The following is a 14,374-nucleotide window of genomic DNA, read 5'->3' as shown; positions in this document are numbered from 1 at the left end:
TTGAACGTATTTAACGTGCCGACGAGAAAGTTGGCCCAGAATAAACGAGGGACATCACGAAATACTGAGACCCGCACTTGGACGGATTAATCGGCATGAACTAACCTTGCATTNGTGGTGGCGGCGGCGGCGGCGGCGGCGGCGGTGGCAACAGTAGTAGTAGTAGTGGTAGTAGTAGTAGTAATGCTTTGAGAGAAGTGAGCTGCAGCCTGGGACCGTCACAAATGTTGGTCCCCCACTCCACTCCGAAAATCAAATAATTGTATGAATACGTTTAATGAACATTTTAAAAATAAGATTTTCTATAATTTAGAAGAAGAAATTTTAATTGACGTAATTGTAACAATTTACAGGATTCACACATTGTTACTTACTTATTATAATTTTTATAATTAAGTAAAAGTGTATTTGGGGCTCCCTAGGCCAAATGACCATGTTGCCGTATGAGCCTGGGTTTGCAATTGTAGTAAATAATCCATTTATGATATTAGGATATTCATGCCAAGAGCGATGGAATGACCGAATATGCAGCACGTATGGGGGAGAGAAATACATGGAAAATTTTAGCCGGAAAACCGGAAGTGAAGCGATATCTCGTAAGATATAGGCGTAGATGAGAGAGCTATATTAAAATGGATATTAGAGAACAGAGGGTGTATGGATGTGGCGCAGATTCATTTGGCTCAGGAAGGGGACCAAGGTCGGCCTCTTGTTAAAATGATTACCTGAGCTTCTGTGAGTTTCACAAGAACATCTCTGTTCCGTGGACTTGATGGGTTAGTCTTACAGAGTTATGTTGCAAGTAGGAAATATTGACTTAATGCAATTTGAAGTAAGTAGGTATTGTTGTTCGGTGACCCTGATTAAGTCATTTGGATATTTTTAAAAGTTTATCTGACGGAACATGCACAACATGCAACAGCGATGAGTCAGAGACAAGATGGCGCGCTACTGTCCTGCGGAAGTACGCTCTGTCCCTTGTGGGCAACGTATGGCAAATAGCATCCGTTGTCAAATGAGTAATAATGACGAAAGCGGAAATTCGTACGATTGTTCCAGAAGCTGAATTATCAAGAGCTTGAAGCGAAGGGGGAGAGCACATGCATTCCAACTGTTTCCATTGCATGTTACCTACATTATCGTCCTTTATGTTCGTTTATTTGAGGTTCTCTGTGAGTACTAAACAGCCCATACATGACACTGAATTTGACTGAATAGGCTGGCCTAGACTTGGGTTTGGGAATCTTGACCGGGACACCCTGACTGACGATTTTCTTGGTTTTCTTCAGTTCCTCCAAGCAAATGCAGGAACAGTACCTTAATTAGACCATAACCGGACCCTACCAAAATCTTTATAATTTCTTCAGTCCTCTATAATCATACCATCGGGCGCTGTGTAGTTTCAATACCGAACAGCGTCATTAAATAACCCGCGGACAGCGATGCGAGATTCTCATGGCGGTGTCAGTGAAGAGTGTCAGCTTCTGAGATGTGATGCCATACAGTCTGGTGGAAACATGCCGACATTTCGGAGGAAATATGCTTGCCTGGTTGGCTTACACTTCGACCATGAAAATGGTGTCAGTACGTTCCCCTGAAATGTCAGTAAACTTGCCATGCAGACAAACATATTTCCTCCGAAGTGTCGGTAAATTTCTACCAAACTGTATGGCGTCACATCCAAGAAGNTAGATGAGAGAGCTATATTAAAATGGATATTAGAGAACAGAGGGTGTATGGATGTGGCGCAGATTTTTTTTATACTTTTTCATAGAAATGTTTTTCATACATTTATCTGACCTTAGTAAGATTAATGTTTCATTTTATGCATTAATTTCATGTGAGATAAGAAATGAGACAAGCAAGGTTGTGTGACCTCACTGATGTCCTTATTTGTCGTGTGACTCAGGCAGTCTCAATCGACTACTGACACGCTCTGTCACTGTTTCGTCCCCGCAAAATAATTACCATTACAGAATAGGTCGTACAAATTTAATATTATCTTTGAAAAAATACGCGTGAGTAGTGAATAAGGTTAAGAATGACAATCAGTTACAACATTTACAATTTCAGCATTAACACAGCACCCTGCAGTAGGCCTCTCACTGACCTGGTTCCTGTAATAACTGATAATTCCTTTAACTTCGCCTCTGTGCTTACTGTTCCTTGCACTGGCCACTACTCAGCTCTGGGGCCACGTAGAATATTCGGCGAAGTCTTGTATCTAGCGTCCGTGGGTATGGCTTGGTAGATGGTTCACCCACTACTCCAGGAACTCTTCTTGGTTGGACCTCGCTAATGTTGTTACTCTGTACTGCCCGAAGGCGAGAATCATCTATAGGATCTCCCCCAAATCTTTGCAAAGTCGCGAATATTCGTTTTCCCCACACGCAAGCCAGTGAAGGCACCAACTGGACACTTTCCGCGTTTTGGGGATGTGTACAGTAAGCGTTAGGACAGTACTAATTCTCTGCATACCAATTATGATTCATGTTTGTACCTCTACAAGACTAATGTTTTCAGTTTAGAAATAAAAAGGAGAGGGGAGATTTTAACAAGATAAAATTAAATTAGCAGTTCTTTGTAAAGTATTGCAACGTTCAGTCTTTATTTTATTTACGTACGATCTATTGTTTAATATGTGAAAAATGGGAAATAATCTTTTGAAGGAAGGAGCCATGGCCTATTTAAAGACTCTATCCCGGCATTAATCTGAAGCGATCGGTTCCCGTGGGCTACTTCACCAAGTGGCCAGAGGTTTATCTTATCCCTAACTAGGAGACAGTGGGAGCGGTCAGTACCGTAGCTTCAGCCACTACTCATACGGCTCCGACCGCCTCTGTGGTCTAGTTGTCAGAATTCCTGGCTACAGACCCAGAGGTCTTGGGTTTGGTTCCCGGCGCTAACAGATTTTATGAGTAGTGGGTCTGGAGCGAGCTCCACTCGGCCTCGTTGGGATAATTGAGGAGCTATTTCAAGGAAATAGCGCCCCCGGTCTAGAAAACCGAGGTTAACGGCCATGGGGATTCGTTGCTCTGACCACGCGACACCCTCTATCCGCATAAGTTGGCACTAACTTCGCCGACAAGAGCGGTCGCTCGGTCGGTATAATTCACTTGCTGATTAAAGTCACGCAAGTATTTTTTTATGTGATCTCCAGCTCAACGTTTATCCCCAAGGTTTCATTGACAGGGTTACTAATTCCAAGATGACGGCCGTCCTAATAACGACAAACATCTGGGCTGTCTGTATATCTCATGTGTAGAGAGCGTCTGAGAGAAGTTCAAACGTATAGGGAATCGAGACAACGTTAGGTTGATCTTCAAAACTGAGCACACCCGTAGGAGTTCACTCACGAAAACCAGGTCGGAAAGAAATCCGCAACAGATGGCACAGTGCGTCTATAGCATTCTCTGTAAATGTGACAGAAGCTACTTGGCGAAACAGGCAGACCTCTAGCTGTGCGGCTCCATGAACATTAACACAGTTTCACAGCGAATCTTTTAGAAGAATAAAAATTAACCCAGCATGTCTATGAAAGTCAGGGTGTAGGCTGGCATGAAGCTAGGATTTTGGAAATTGAAAGTAACGGCAGGTATAGGAAATAGAACAAATCGCCCCATTAGGCATGCTTAATTAATCCGATAAGCCAACCCTGTTTGGGCGTTTCTCCATTTGGATCCCTCTTGTCAGCAGCAATGAGGTTAGCAACTCACATAGATCAAGATGATTTAACAAATTCTTTATGGGTTTCTGGTTTCACAAAATTCTCAAATTAATCCTTTGCATAGCGGCCTCCGTAGTCTAGGGGTAACGTTCCCACCTCATGACTCAGGGTACGCGGGTTCAAACCCGGCGGAGGTCGTGGAATTTATAAGGGCGGAAAAATTCAAGGAACAAGTCCTCCGGGAGGACTTTAAGCCGTGTGTCCCGTGTCGTAGATTTACGGCACGTAAAAGAACCTCATGTCTTTAGGAGACCTCTGAGCTAAATTACAGGCCCTTTCCCACCCAAGTAGTCTCCAATGCCTCTGGTGGACGAGGGAAGCATCAAGGTACCGGGGGCCGACCTCATTGGCTCTACGGGGGCTGATGGCACGCACCGTTACCGGTAGGGTATGGCGACAGTAGAAATTAACAGGGGGACGCACAATGGACCAAAAACTGGTCTAAGTGCATGGGGAAACCCACCTCCTCCCATAATACATACATACATAATCCTTTGCATTTGGTTTGTTGGCTGTGCTTGTTGCATAACATTTTCACCTCTCTTTCTATCTTAGTTTCAGGTCTGTGTATGCTTTATCACACTTTCATTTCACAGTTTCCTGTTATCTCCCTTCAACATAGTCTGGTCTCAGTAATTATAGACACTTTGATCACAGTGGCCACGCCAAGGCATGAAATGTCTTCGACCGCTCGAACACTGAGATCATGGGTTCGAATCCCATTCAATGCATGGATGTTTGCGTTTATTCTGTTTGTGTTGACCTGTATAGGTAGCAGACTTTTGTCGGGCTGATCCTTCGTTCAAGGAATACTACCGACTGCCTAAAATTAAGAAACTGAAGTGAAACGAGCGTTTTGCGGATGCCCTATGCTCCAAGTAGGAGGAACGGAGGTAGGTAGATAGATAGAATTATACTGACACGGGTTGCCAGTGATTGAGGTTAGCTTTTTTTAAGGGACTCAGTTGAGTAGGTGTATTCCCTTCTCACATGAGGATGGAAACAGATCTAGTTTCCGAAACGCTATGTTCTCTAGTTATTTAGAATACCGACGATGGACAAGGACCAAAACCCCAGCCATTGTTCAGCACTGCTTGGATGTAACCTCCACAGATCAATGTACTGGATGTAAGTTGTAAGCATGTCAGGTCGCTTGATGTGTAAAGCCAGTTTTACACTCGCAACGACTAAGAACGTCGAAGAATTAAAACAAAGAGCAAAAATGGAATATAGGGCATACAAATGTACTCCGTTATTTACATTTCACAAACACTGTGTGCTGAATCGCCTTATAATCAGTATGATCTTACTATAATTACTATTTAGTCGTACAGTAAACGTAGCAGGTTATTCTTAATAATCCTGGTCAACTTCCAGAAGACTTAAAACTTTGTCATTAACCAACGTCTTCACGTCGATTGCCCACAAGAAGTCAAAGTGGTTGAATTCCGGAAGAGCAATTTCGTGATACTCCGAGTTGGGCAGCTTCCGGTGCAGCAGACTCGCGTCCTGTAACATCGAACAACTTTGTAAGGCACTGACAGACATTCTGTATCTTGTGAGTCGAAATTAATATTAAGAAACTTGAGGAAAAACTCGCGAGTCCTATTTGCCTTCAAAAATACAACGCAGTCCTCTATGGTAAGCAGAGCAAGAACTGTAGATCAATACTGTGCAACGTAAAGATTCTTTGCCATTGTTGAACTAAAGTTCGACGTTAAATACATCTCCGTGCCATCACCAGAGTCGAAGTTATGAATGACCATTTGTAGCCGATACACGTATATGTATGTGCTCTTCCACCCCATTCAGGGCCCAGGCCTCTTATTTAGTGCCATATCATTTTTCACAGACGGTAGGACTCCTTGGGCGAGTAATCAGCTCGTCACAAGGCCGCTACCTAAACACAGGACAACACAAATACAGAATAAACGCGCACACACACGAAACATACATTCCCTGAGTGGGATTCGAACCCACGATCCCAGCGTCCGAGCGAGCGAAGACAATTCATGCTTTAGACCACACGCCTACTGTGACCGGCACATATGTGTGTGTGTGTGTGTGTGTGTGTGTGAATTCGATGCATTGTGTGGTCACACTTCATGAAGAATTTGTTACTGTCAAGGCAGTAGGATAAAAACAGCCGTAAATGAAAATATCAAAATACTGGAAATTGAATTATGGATTTTAAAGGCGGTTAGTAACAGTTATGTAAAGCATTTGTTTTTCTATAAAAATGGGTAAATTTACTTCAATATTACAAATTTATTTTCATTCGAATATTTGAAAGAAAAGACTAGAATTATATAATTAGAAATTTCCCATTCAGTGGAAATACAAGAACTTCACAAAGACAAAAATAATACCGTCTAATGCGACTATTCAAGTTTTATCGTTTGAAGACTCATCACCCTTACATGTTTCGATCCCTACGGATCATCCTCAGAGGGCATCAATACTTTTTCGGAAAATATTATTACAATAGGTGTTAATTATATATATACACATATAATGTCTGAAATGCACAATGTACACAGTGTTCAACTTTTCACATTCACATCAGCCTTTCTGGTGTTAAAACTTTTTAAGTTTTTTAAAAACTTTCTAGTTCAAGCTTAAAATTTATAAACCATACAGGTTCGTGTCAATTCTCCTATTGTTATTCTTGGAGGTGGCTGATCTTGTGCCGCCTGTCTATCTTGCGAAAGGAAATTCTTAGTATTTCCGTGTTTATTCGTGGCCTGCTGTGTTGTTTACACGAAGTAAATACAAGAACTTCACTTCTGACATTTCTGTCAGATTTGAAGGTTTTATTGCAAGCAAATGAGAAATCCCCTCGGGCAGTCGGCCGTTTAATATGGAATACATTTGAACGTTTCTGAAACTATTACTGTCTCCACCATCAGCGAATGTTATGGTAACTGGAGCCAGAGTGTCTGAGTGTGGAGCCGCTCAGCACACCAATTCCAATATTTCTGTTGAGGCGAAAGAGACCCGAACTTTTCTTCATGGAGTCTTTATGCACAACTTAGCAGAGAGCTCCTCCATATAGAACTTACAGAAGGAACTGCTTTGACTGGGGACGTCACAGTTCAGACAGTATAGGAGCCTAGAACCAGGGACTATACGATTTTTTTTTTACTACTGAGATTTTCAGCTCCCTTCAGTCTGTAAGTTTCCGCATTTTGTAAGTCTTATCGCTCAGTTCTGCATTTAGAAGTATAAAGTCACAACAACAAGAGCGACTTTGGATCATGGTTCCAGTTTCCTGCCAGACCTCCCCGGCATACAAAATTTTGCACTACGCGGCCATTGCGTAAGGCTGACAAGCTCACCGCCATCTGTGAGCCGACTGTCTAGAAGATGTGGGAACCTTGACCTCTCACACCACTATGGGCCTTCACGGCTTGTTACAGGGACGGCTTAACCTTTGTACCCTGGCCTCATTAGAACATTGTGAAGCTGTTCAGGAGACATTCCGAGAGCGTTTTGCAGCTTACCTCAGGGGATGCCAACCAGTCGTTAGGACCTACGATTAGGCTGACGAATGTGATGATGACAGCAAAATTGTAATCTGGTGGATATAAATTTCCATATTTGAAAATATTTGCAAATCCATAATCATATTCTCTGAAGCTACCTGAAACAGAAAATATATTTTATGCAATAGTTGAAGTTTTGACGGTGAATAAATGCACTAACATTTTACCTGACAATCAGAATGAGTGTTGAGGTAAAGAGCAACGTGTCAGAGATCATTTTCGCCTCCGTCATCAAAGTTGGTGTACTGAATGACCACACGAGGCATCGCATTCTCAGACTGATGTGCGGTATGCATACATTGCGCGCATATATCGGCTACGTGTGGTTATTCATCACATCGACCCTGATGATGGAGAAGGTCTCTGGAACGTTCCATTTTAGCTTAAGAATGACAAGGCTGATCGCCGGAGGAAGTTTTATTGCACCGGTTTGCAGTACATAACAGACTGCCTTAAATCCGCTACCTGCAGATAACGGAAAGTCTTACATATTGATCTTGATACTGAAGCACGCGTTCGCTTGCAGTCACAAGCTGTCTGTGCCACAGAAAATGCTCATCGTAGCTATGTTTTGAATTATTTGTACCAAATCTAGCAGTCTTACATACTGAAAAGCATTATCGCTTCCGCCGGGACATCACACACACACACACACACACACACACACACAAACACATACACACACACTTCTTTCCTTGTTCCTTAGTGGCCCAGCATCACCATTTTCTTGGTTTAACTTTCTTTCTGATATTTTCAGCTGAATTATGTCGTACAGAATTGTAAAAGGGCTTTTAAACGAAATGTAGGACTTCTGTTTAATAACCTTGCCATGAGCTGTCTGGTAATTTCTTCTACAGGTATTATTAGTTCCCTAATTGTTCTTTCTCCAGAACATCTATAATTTTCATTAGCAGGAAATTAATTTGTACCTTGTTATTCCGAAACAAAGACAAAACTAGTCTTGTCAGTCATTTTTCCTATATAAAGCATCGTATTCTTTCTCAATTTTTGTTTCGAGCAAAGAAACGTTGAATCCAGTACACCTATGAAGAAAGCAGTCTTCTGGGATTTGGCACTGTGTATATGTGGTGTTAACCGACGTTTCGGAGGAACGTATCGCCTCCATCTTCAGGGTAGAAGGAAAAATATAAGAAATCCGCAAGCGAAGAGACCGTGAGAACCGGTAAAAGCAGTCCCTCCGAAACGTCGGTTAACACAACATATACACGTTGCCAAATCCCAGAAGACTGCTTTCTTCATAGTCACCGCCGTGAAAGCCTCAAATCTTACACAGTTATCTATATTTTCTTATTATTTCATAGGGTCTTATTATAGCAACGCTGTTGTGATAGATAAACTATTGTAATAATACTATTTTATCATATTTAATGGCAAGGGATTCTCAGAAAGACGTGTAGGTATGCCGTAGAATACTGTGATATATCGTTGCCCATCTGTGATGGCCATTGATGGTCCGTTCTCTGTAGGTCACCTTACATGCGGTGTAAAGAGACTCTACTTGGTCCTTTTTCAAGGAGCTTACATTCAGTACCTTGAAAGGTCGTATAGAGTTGATAAATTAGGGATGGTGGATCACATAACATGGATGTGATTTTCGACGTTTGCTCCTCACCTGAACTGATAAGTTGGCCGTAGTGCCTCCAGGCTTTCATTGAAGACCCAGCAGGAAAGTAGTGCAGGATTGTGGGTAGCATGGTCTGAAATGGAAAGAGCGTTATCTACGTAACATGAATTTGGAACAGTAAGCAGAAAATCGCTGTTTTGTACAGGATTCACCTTAAGCAATAGCAAGTGCTCGAAAAATAAGAATAAAATTTGTTGTCAAGACGTGCACAAAAGCAACACTGTTAGTGTAAATTTAAACGCCTTCAGCTTAGATATTTCTATTTTAATTTAAACTAGAGATATTTTTAGTATAAGCCTTTTTTTAAAGTAGTCATCATGAGGTACGCCTTAACGACATTTCGTGTAGTTTTGATTGTAATATTGAAATAATTTGTATAAAATTTCAAGCTTTCACGGTGAATGAATGCGGTGAAGTCCTCTAGGGCGTTCAGAACTGTCAATATGGTATAATTTTCTTTCCCGACGCGATTGACTTCATAGCATGGAGAACACCGTTGGGTAAATCATATATGTGAAGACATTGTCCATCGAATTGTAGTACCTTTTAATTAGATATTTTTAAATCCATTATAGTTAAATTTATTATACGAGATCCTTACTGCATGTTGGGCAATGTAAATATTTGTAGCTTTTCTTGAGGGACTGAAATAATACTTATGCTTATGTTTATTCAGTTCGTAATTCATGAAAAAGGCCATAATCCAATAACGTGGCACCCCCGCTTAAGGAGAATATAGCCTCGGACCGATCGAACATGGGATCACAGGTTATAGTCCCATTGGGGGGGGGGTGAAGTATTTCTACTTGTTTTGTTCTGTAAAGAAAGTTTTCCTATAATTACGAATGGAATAAACTTAAGCATAAATATTATTTCAGTCAAAAAAAAAAGAAGCGATAAATATTTATATGGTCCAACACATAGTAAGAATATCATACAATAAATTTAACTATAATGGATTTAAAAAGCTCTAATTACAAATATCCGACAATTCGACGGACAATGCCTGGACTGATGTGATTTCCCCAGCGGTGTTCTTCATGCTATGAAGTCAGTCACGTCGGTGAAGAGAATCACTTCGAAATATTTCGACTTCACACACTGGCCTGTCATTCACGCTACACTCCAGCACCGTTTGTAGACCTTGGGAGCTTCTGCTTACCGATTAGCCAGACGGCGATCTGTGAACATAACTCGCATTCTTGACGAGTAAGTCGCTTCACAGATGACTTAAAGTAGGACTGTAAAAAGTGTGAAGAATAAAATAGGGAAGAGTTACACATCTGAAGTGAGATTTCTGCGACCACTGTCATGTATCAAACTGAAGGGATAAATTAAGAAATACTGATACAAGAAAACAAACAGGAACAGAAAGAATGGTGGAGGATAAACAAGAATATAAAAGGAAATGGCATAATAATTTAGAAAAATGCCTCCTTAATGTTTGCGAAGCAAATATATTTTTTGTTATCCAACTAGAACACGCGACATTGGACGTGCAAGAAGATGACGCGTACAATTCCTTCAGTTTCCGAGAGGGTCATGACTCGATCCCTGAATTGGCAGAAAAAGGAGTTTAAGAAGAAGATGAGGTGAACGGATTCACGTGCGTGTGTAGTGGTGTATTCCATATTATTTGTATAATTAGTTAGCTGTATGTGCTTAGCGAACTATTTAAACTTTCAAGTTAAATAATTATATCTACTGTAAAGTGGCCGATGATTAAGAACTTGCTTCAAATAAATATGAAGAGAGCATCACTTACTTGGTTCAGCTGGTTCGAATTGAACCCTCCTATTTGAAAGAGTGTGTTTGTACACATCTTCTGCGTAATGGTTCCTCTCTTACAGAAGGCCTCGAGAAGACCGTTAGAAAATTTCTTATTTGGAAAAAATGGCCAGTTGGACACCATATCAAATAGCACCTGAAACAACGTTTCAGAAATGTCTTTACGGAGCTACTGAAGAATCGTCACAGATCAGAATAAACATTAGTATGAGGGGCACGATAAAAGGAAGGCACGTGGAAATACACAATGAAGAGTGGTGGGAGGAAACACGACAATGTGTTCAGCCGGTTTCTTACTAAGTCAGTGACTCGTCGTAATCGTTCTTGAACGTTGAGTGACTTAACGACGCTATTTCAACTGCATAAGTTTTAGTCCATGTTTTCAATTTCACAGCTGCATAAATTTTACTGCGTAGCTTCGGAGAGATATTAAGATTGTTATAAATTTTGATTAGGATGAATGTCGAGTGAAATGGTAGTGGCCTATTTTGGGTTAGGCTTACTCTTTATAAGCTGGCTGGGATATCAGAAAGACTACGGAGGGCTTGCTGACTAAATTGTCCATGTAGTATTCTGTCTTAAATATTTTCCGACCAAGACACAATGAGTGATTTATTTGTATGGGCCCTAGTCGTGATGTAACAACCGTAGATGTGGAAACAGAAGGAAGTTATTTAGCAATGATAACATATAAGACTGGGAGAGAAAACAGTTATGACGTATCTGATGGTAGGATCTGTATCGACTTACGGAAATCTCTGCAAACCCAGTGATGACAGGTTCCTTGCCTCCTAGATAAAAATCATGTACTTTACCACTAGGCCAACTTGCATGGCGAAAAGTTTGTTGGTTTAAAAAAGACACTTAAACAAGTTCGAGATGTGAGTAGGAAAGAAAAATGTCATGCTTTGATTTGCAGTATTAAGCGAGTTCATTAATATAAGTTTCCTTCTGCAAGAGTTCACACCAACGAAAATTACGTACATTGCATTGTATTTAATCAAATATAGGAATATTTGTTCAATGGCTCTTCCAGACCATTCAGAGCTCAGACCTCTTATTCAGTTCCATAATCATTTTACACAGACGGCAGGACTCCTTGGAGGAGTGATCAGTTCGTCACAAGGCCGCTACCTAAACACAGAACAACACAAATACAGAATAAACTTATACACATAACAAATATCCATGTCCTGAGTTGGGTTCGAACCCACAATCCCAGCGTCGGAGCTAGCAAAGCCAGTTCATGCTTTAGATCGCGCGGCTACTGTGTCCGGCTAAAATATAGGAAATATGTTACCTAAATTAAAGGTAATTTGATACTTGTGCTCCATACCATTTTGTTTACTTACTCCACTTGGTACGAGTTTCGTGATGGAAGCAAAAGGACTTTTCGTGTTCCTCAGGAACGCCACAGGGGCCAGTGCAATCATGCGGCTTATCTTGGCATTGTACTCTGGTTTCTTGGACATGAGAACATAGAACATGGTGGTACCCATGGAATGACCAACGTAACGGAGGCTCTTCTGTGTTGTATTCGTCAAAATGTAGTCGATCTCGGCCGGCAGGTCGTACACACCCATCTCATGCCAACTGCACACAAATATACATTGGCTCTCTCAGACATTCATGGCTGGGGAAAAAGGTGTACACATTTTAGACAACTTCTTCTATGTTCATTATTGCAGCCTCTTCAGAAATAAAAGAAAATGACAAGTTTTTTAATTTTTTTCCCTTGACACTACAGCCCCAATGGGCCTAGGCTTACCTCCATGAACTTCTCCGTTCACTTCGGTTTTTCTAGATCTTACACATTCGGTAGGACTCATTGGGCGGGTGATCACCTCGTTGCAAGGCCTCTACCTGTACACAAACACAGAAAAACGCACACACACAAGCTAAACATCCATGCCCTGAGTGGGTTTCGAACCCACGATCCCGGTTTCCAAGCGAGTGAAGACAGTACATGCCTTAGACCGCTCAGCTACCGTGACCGGCCAAGTTTTTTAATTATTGTAGGGTAATAAATATTCACGACGTAGTACAACATTGCAGATGATGTCTAGCAACACAGATTTTCTTAGACAGTATTGCTTTCAGCGTGGGTGCAGAGCATAACTTTCTGCAAGAGAAAAATGAAAACTCAGAATTTTTACATTCAACATGTTCTGGTGGATGCTGCAAATAATATAACTCTGGTCATAGTTCTTAACTGTATGAGTGGTGTTGTGGCCCAAATGTAATGGCAGAATTCAGTATCCGTGGAATACGGTGACAGTGACTGACCGCTCTGAAACCAGTATGGAAAAGAAGTCCATACTACTCGTGGTTACATAGTTGGCCAAGCAAGGAAATGGTCACCGGCTTGGATGAGAAATTTTTTAACCATACGTTCTAAATCATCAGTGACTGAGATGATGTCATTTTGAAGCAGTCACCGTATGATACGGTTTACCGGTCACTCCAGAAATACTGACCCAGCTCGCAGAGAGTTTAAAGTTTGTAGAGGTTTACCGTTTCCTACATGGAAATTATTTGCATCGGACAAAAAGTCCATAAACGTGTTTTATTACATACCTATTTTCGGCATTGTTTTACTCTGGATATTTATGGAAATAGGCGCATTTGAAGTAACGTTTTGTATTTCTGAATACTCAGTCACTCAGAGTTTCCACATCCCGTGTTAAGTGACATCAGTGATTATTTTTCAGGCTTAAATGATCATTCGGACAAAACAAATTCGCGAATGTTGCGCTTTAGCTATTGCTAATAAAACACATTGTATAAGCATGCATACACAATTATATTGAGCATACCCTCTTTTTTAATGTAGCTGTTTGATTGGTACTAAACAAGGTAGGTGTGATTAGTATGTACATGATTTGACATAAAATTATAGTGACAGGTCTTCCTAGTTAGGTAAAAATTCAGTTCCTGTGTTATGTCTGTATTAAGGATCAAAATAGGTACATTTTGGTGATACGGTATCTCATTAAGTGAAGTGACTGACTACATGTCGACCGCTATGGTTCTATTCCCGGCAGAAATAAGCAGTTATCTTTGCCCTCCAAGTTGAAACGGACTCTGGTTCCCACTAGCCTCCTAACCAATGGGTTTAGTATGGCCTTTGCAAGGCATAAAGCTGATGGAAGATGAAGTTGACTGCTCACTTCTAAATGGTGCCCAGTTTAAAGAATACGTGAAACTTACACTCATCTGCATACAGCTTCACGGCGTAGGAAATTTAGTATAGGTACATGAATTTGAGCAGCAAGTTCGAGTTGGTACCCATGCTCCAACGGGAGGATCGCGCTCTGCGTACATTTATTTTTGTCAACTTTCGTCATGGACCATCATTTTATAACGGGAATATTACCCCAAATATCTTTCTAGTGAAAGGGGCGATGGCACATTATGAAGCCTTGTTTTAGATGACACGCACTCCTAACTTCAATGAGAACCATGGATGAGGAAATTGACTTAGCACTCTGTGCCTCCATTAACTGACCTGTCGAGCTACTCACTGTGGTCACTTTTGCAGCTGCGGCACCGACTTCATTCGCGAAACGCATCCGCTGCCGTTTTGCTAGTGTTACCTACACAGAGCGGGGCGTCAAACTGACCACTCACCTCCCGCTAGTTTCGAGATCAAGAAAATGTGTATATATA

At 41.2% G+C, this 14,374-nt stretch overlaps 1 protein-coding gene across 2 annotated transcripts in view; it reads right to left on the bottom strand.

The window, feature by feature from the left end:
* Positions 1-4,176: 4,176 nt before the first annotated feature.
* Positions 4,177-14,374, bottom strand: part of LOC111867759 (lipase 3) — a 14,182-nt gene continuing 3,984 nt past the window's right edge. The window contains exons 4-8 of one of the 2 annotated variants that reach the window (XM_023857897.2): positions 12,058-12,298; positions 10,683-10,841; positions 8,906-8,990; positions 7,231-7,370; positions 4,179-5,236 (exon numbers count right to left, since the gene is read on the bottom strand). In XM_023857897.2, coding sequence (XP_023713665.1) covers positions 5,081-5,236; positions 7,231-7,370; positions 8,906-8,990; positions 10,683-10,841; positions 12,058-12,298 — 781 coding nt within the window. In that variant the 3' untranslated portion in view covers positions 4,179-5,080. Of the gene's footprint in view, positions 5,237-7,230; positions 7,371-8,905; positions 8,991-10,682; positions 10,842-12,057; positions 12,299-14,374 lie in introns of both variants that reach the window. The other variant, XM_033752803.1, reaches the window with a different exon arrangement.

This window comes from Cryptotermes secundus, unplaced genomic scaffold (genome assembly GCF_002891405.2).
Source record: "Cryptotermes secundus unplaced genomic scaffold, Csec_1.0 scaffold116, whole genome shotgun sequence".
NCBI lineage: Eukaryota > Metazoa > Arthropoda > Insecta > Blattodea > Kalotermitidae > Cryptotermes > Cryptotermes secundus.
The sequence above is the reverse complement of the archived record's forward strand: the minus strand, read 5'-3'. Positions and strand labels throughout refer to the sequence as shown.